Source organism: Octopus sinensis, linkage group LG28 (assembly GCF_006345805.1).
Source record: "Octopus sinensis linkage group LG28, ASM634580v1, whole genome shotgun sequence".
NCBI classification, from domain to species: Eukaryota; Metazoa; Mollusca; class Cephalopoda; order Octopoda; family Octopodidae; genus Octopus; species Octopus sinensis.
Window position 1 is genome coordinate 7,064,334 of NC_043024.1, and position 6,000 is coordinate 7,070,333.

The following is a 6,000-nucleotide window of genomic DNA, read 5'->3' on the forward strand; positions in this document are numbered from 1 at the left end:
AAGGGTGGAGGGTGGTTTATGAAATGGAAGAAGAAACAAAATTAAAAATGCAGTGTGTGAGAAGACCTGGCAAGCCAAGTGAGACCATAACCCGTGGCCTATGCCAAGGGTGTAACCAGCCCATTTATGCATACCTTTCCTTAATTGGACACTAAGCTCTGCTTGCGAAGACCTGTTGAGGCAAGTGAAATAGAAATCGAATCAAATTCGATGACTGGCACCTGTGCCACTGGAGCACTTAGAGCACCATTCAAGCATGATCATTGCTAGAGTGGCTGACTGGCTTCCATGCAGGTGGCACGTGAAAAATTATTCGAGCGAGGTCGTTGCCAGTGCCATTGGATGTTAAATGATGATGATGACGTTGCTCAGCCTTCATTGAGTAGATCTGTGATCAAAGGCAATCCAACCATGAGCATTCTGTCTTATTTCTGTCCCGGTACGGTATCCCTCAGAATATATTACCCCATGTGTCATTAGGGTGTGGTTTGAGGGAGAATTCATCGATATTTCTAGCAGGTATAGTGACCATATAGATGCTCCCTCTTTCAGTAGTTGTTAATTAGCTTCCAAAGTCATATGATCAAATGTGCCAGCCACGACCATCCTGTCTAATTTTTTTTTTCCTGGCATAGTGTTCCTCAGAATTCTTTACCCAATATGTCATTATGATGTTTGTTTGAGGAAGAATTAGTTGCTATTTCTAGCAAATATAGTGACCATATATATGTTCCATTTTACTGTAAATATTTAGCTTAAGATCTGCTGTGATCTAAAGTCCCACAGCCAAAGGTGTTCCAACCAGGACTACCCCATTGATATTGTGATATTAATGCTCTTATTGTTGTTTAACCATAGGTCAATCCTGATCAAAACGAGATGTACCATCAGCTGTGATCACCCTGTGTGGATGCAATGATAGTGTTTTTAGCCCCAGGTCAGCCTCAACCCAGGAGACCAATGATCAAAAGCATTCCAGCTGTGACCATCCTGTGTTATTGTTGTGATGGTTGAAATAGTGTTGTTGTTGTTGTTTTATTATTATTATTATTATTATTATTATATTATTATTATTATTATTATTATTATTATTATTATTATTAAGGTGATGAGCTGGCAGAATTGTTAGCACGCTGAGCAAAATAGTGGCATTTCATCTGAGTTCAAATTCCACTGAAGTCAGCTTTGCCTTTCATCCTTCCAAGATTGATAAATCCTGTGGCAAAATTTGAACCCATTATTATTATTATCATTATTATTAGCATTGTTATTTAACCCATGACTAATATTCAAAGGTTTTCCAGTCAGGAATGTCCTTGTTTTGCTAGTTGTAAGTGTTGCTGGTGATTTGTTTTATTGGATATTTCCCAGACCGTTTTCCTTCTAAAGATGGGTCTTTGCACCTGAAATGTAAAGATTTGGTGAAACTTTCTGCATTGTCAGAAACTTTCCAATTTGCTCGCTTTTTACCCTTCTTCGATATTAAAATGCTTCAAGTGAACTACAACGCTCTTACATATATCAAAAGGATGTGTTATAGTACTATTCCACATATACAAAATTAGCCATAGCAACAATCCAATACACCTCCATCATCAGCTGCCCCACAAATATCATTATGGTTTCGACACCTATATATATATAAATTAACAAAATAAGATAAAAATCCAAGACTGTGAAAGATTTCGAAATCAGTCACAACCTTGGATTTTTATCTCATTCTGTTAATTTTTTTATATATATATGAATGCTGATATATGACCTGCATTGGACTCCTCATTCGCATAATCATCAAACCTGGAGCTTAACTATAGTCTGTCCATAGCACTTATTCAGCATTACCTAACACCTTTGGGTCTTCTTGACACCATTACCTCTCATCCGGGCCGATGCCAGTGCCGTCTTGACTGGCTTCTGTGCCGGTGGCACGTTAAAAGCACCAACTGATTGTGGCTGCTGCCAGACTTCCCTGGCACCTGTGCCGGTGGCACGTAAAAGGCACCCACTACACTCGTGGAGTGGTTGGCGTTAGGAAGGGCATCCAGCTGTAGAAACACCGCCAGATCAGACTGGAGCCTGATGCAGCCCCTGGCTTCCCAGACCCCGATCAAACCGTCCAACCCGTGCTAGCGTGGAAAACGGACATTAAACGATGATGATGATGATATATATATAAACACATATACATCGTTTGTAGAAATACATAAATCTGGAGGAGAAGCATACTCTCAGATGTAGACCAGTTAATATTATACTGGGGTAGGTGGGTTTATGGGGTTACCCAGGGTTTCTCGCTCATAAAGGGTTTAGCCTTACGGCGTATGATCAGACCCCAAATACTGCTGGCCGAGGGAAAAGCCTCGTTTTTAAGGGTAGAACCCTAGGTGATTATCTTCCTTTGCCACTGTCCATCAATCTTCAGCCACACTGCCATCTTGTGATCACCAAAGCACCACGAAGGTAAATGATTGTCCCACTTTGGCCTTGGCTATTGGTTTTCAGCTGTAGTACCACCATGTAGATTCCAAAAAGTCAGCAGGAATTTTCTAAAATGCAGGCAAGGCTGAAAATTTCCATCCTAGAATTCAAGATGCCCCCTGGAATGAGTGAGTCCCCAAAGATCCTCATGCGTTCGGCAATGCATAACTTGCACTGTTTTGTCCCGTTGATGTAGGGGCTTTGGTTCTCGAGTATGGAATCTCTTCATCTCATAATTAGCAGATATGGCTGGCCAGTGATGTCACGTATCTCTTTTCCAGGACTGAAGGACAGAGGATTGGAAATATGTTGTTTGAGAGAGATCCCAGTGCACTCCACATACTTCTGTGGGGATGTGATGTTGTTGCACCTGTTGGTGCTGTTGTAGGGAGATAATCACCTAGGGTTCTACACTTAAAAACAAGGCTTTCCCCCCTCCATATTTTAAAGAGGTCTTAGTGTTTGGGGTCTGATGATACGCCATAAGGCTAAACCCCTTATGAAGCGAGAAACCCAGGGTAACCCCATAAACCAGCCTATCCCATTATAACATATATATAGTTCAAACACACTGACTATACTAATACCAAAATATTGTCATCATCATCATCATTTAGCGTCTGCTTTCCATGATTGTCATGTTCTAAATATTTGATAAAATATTAAATATTACTGAACAGGTTAAATAAAAATGATGTTGAAATACAAAAAAAGAAAAAAAACGAAGAAAATTATCAAATTTCATTTTTAGAATTTCTAAAACGGCATACACACATTATATAAATGGTGGGGCTTGAAGCTGATAAAGCTATAAATATTAGCTTGTAAATATTAGGGCATAAAACTCTGGATAGAAAAAGGCAAAGTTTTGGGGAAAGGTAAGGAATATGCATACCACCCATTTTCGGCGTAACCCTAAACACTGAGTGTGCATATTCTTTACCTTTGCCAAGTTTTGGAATATATATCACCACTTCACGTGGAAGGAAGAGGAGACGAGGAATTGGGGGTTGGTCTCTTCAATTTTTTTTGGCAAATTTTGATAAGTGCAATATTAACATTTTTTTCTTTTTTAATATATATATATACATATATATAGTGTTTGAAGAGGTGTACAGATATTGTATATTGAGAAAAAGGAGACATTCAGAATATTGGGTAATTCTTTATTAGCGCTTTCAATTATTTTGGTTTTAACTTTTCTCTTGAAGAACGAAGGCGCTAATAAAGAATTATCCAAAATTCTGACTTTCCCCATTTCTCAATATATACATATTATAATAAGGCAGCGAGCTGCTGGCGAAATGCTAAGCGGTATTTCGTCTGTCTTTACGTTCTGGGTTCAAATTCCGCCGAGGTCGACTTTGCCTTTCATCCTTTCGGGGTCGATAAGTTAAGTACCAGTTGCGTACTGGGGTCGATCTAATCGACTAGCCGCCTCCCCGCCCCAAAATTTCGGGGCTTGTGCCTAGAGTAGAAAAGAATATATACATATATAATAAGAATAGGAAGGGTTTAGGCCATTGGTGAGCTAAACAAATAGGTATGCTAAGTGCTCCAATTGATAGGCTACAAGGATCCAAATTCCCAACGGGGGATCGGGGGCTGAAGTTGGGGATCCGTAGCCTAGTTCCGATTCAGCGGGTATAAATTAAAGAGGAAAATAAGACCAGAGCTGGTCAAGTTTATCAGATTAATTGAATTGTTTTAATGGTGAATCGAAGCAAGCCAAAGTTATACACAGACACACACATAGAGTGTCGTAAAGTTACGTAATTAATAAGTCGGGTCGCGACAACTGAAAGGGTTTCGAATCGTTGACTTAAAGCCACATGGCTTTAAACACAGCAGTAGGATATTGTCAATCTTGCCACATGTGGACCCAAAGGAGCAGGGTCTAGGGGTTCAAACAGTTAACACAGCCCCGAACCCATCAGTGACTTACTAACTGGTCATCCGAAGAGCGAGAAATAGCAGCTAAATCTCCTCTAAAGTTATTATACCGGCTTTAGAAAAAAATAAATAAACGAAGGATGCATGGAATAGTCTTTGAGAGAAAATAAGATAAAGACGGAATAGTCCCAAGTGGAAGGTTTTTGAATCATAGCTCTGCCCAGCTACGACTGAGCATGAGGTTAACTCTTGATAATAAAAAGAATCGAACAAACCTCATCGTTTTGTTTTTGGTGGAGTTTCTCGGATTCTTAAAACACCGGTTTAAACAATAACAACGACATGGAACAACCGGATACGGTGTCAACCGAAATGTGTATCCTATGTAAAAAATGACACGTGTACGCGATAACGAGGGGGATTTTTATGTGGTTGTTAGACATGTTAGAAATAGCAACCAAGTCTATCGAAAATTGCCTCCCAGCGTTTTATATTAAGAAAGAAGTGAAGTGGGTATGTATAATGTAGTTATCGATATGCAATGAAGACAGTTGGGACAGTCGTGTGTAGAGCGCCTTTAATTGTAAGTCTGGTAAATAAAGTTTGATGTAAGACGAATAACAGTCTATCTATCTATCTATCTATCTATCTATCTATCTATCTATCTATCTATCTATCTATCTATCTTTCTATCTATTTAACTATCTATCTATCTAGCTGTTTATCTATCTATTTATCTATCTGTCTGTTTATCTCTCTCTCTCTCTCTCTCTCTCTATCTATCTATCTATCTATCTATCTATCTATCTATTTGTCTATCTATCTGTCTGTTTATATCTCTCTCTCTCTCTCTCTCTCTCTCTCTATCTATCTATCTATCAATAATAGTTTTAAAATATAACAATAGAAAACGACCTTGAAAATAATCTTTACATACATACTTCCTTTTCATTTATAATCCACATCTGCAGATATATATATATACTTATGTATGCGTGTGTGTGTTTGTGCACATGTATATATGCTTGAATATATCCTCTATCTTCTACTTGTTTCAGCCATTAGGCTGCGGCCATGCTGGGGCACTGCCTTGAAAAATTTTTCAGTCAAATGAATCGACCCCGGTACTTACTTTTTTAAACCTGGTACTTCTTCTAGCAGTTTATTTTTGCTGAACCACTAAGTCACAGGGATGTAAACAAACCAACTCCAGTTGTCAAGCAGTGGTGGGAGACAAACACAAACACACTGACACACACACACACACACATGCACACACACACACACTCATACACACACACACACTCACACACATACGCACACACGCACATACACGCACACGCATTATATAAACATGACAGGCTTTTTTCAATATTTTTCAGCTTTGGTTGACCCAGGGCTATAGTAGAAGACACTTGCCCAAGGTGCCACGCAGTGGGACTGAACCTGGAACCATGTGGTTGGTAAGCAAGCCACTCCTTGACTATGAGAGGATGAAAGGCAAAGTTGATGTCAGTGGAATTTGAACTGAGAACATAAAGATGGAAGAAATGTTGCTCAGCATTTTTGCCCAGCATGCTAACAGTTCTGCCAGCTGACCATCTTAGTTAGTATTATTATCATTGTTGT

The 6,000-nt window shown here is 39.2% G+C and overlaps 1 protein-coding gene across 1 annotated transcript in view; it reads right to left on the reverse strand.

The window, feature by feature from the left end:
• Positions 1-4,758, reverse strand: part of LOC115225722 (general transcription and DNA repair factor IIH helicase subunit XPD) — a 49,717-nt gene extending 44,959 nt beyond the window's left edge. Inside the window, exon 1 of the mRNA XM_029796647.2 lies at positions 4,647-4,758. Within this exon, the coding sequence (XP_029652507.1) occupies positions 4,647-4,651 (5 nt within the window). The 5' untranslated portion in view covers positions 4,652-4,758. The remainder of the gene's footprint in view (positions 1-4,646) is intronic.
• Between the last annotated feature and the right edge of the window lie 1,242 nt (positions 4,759-6,000).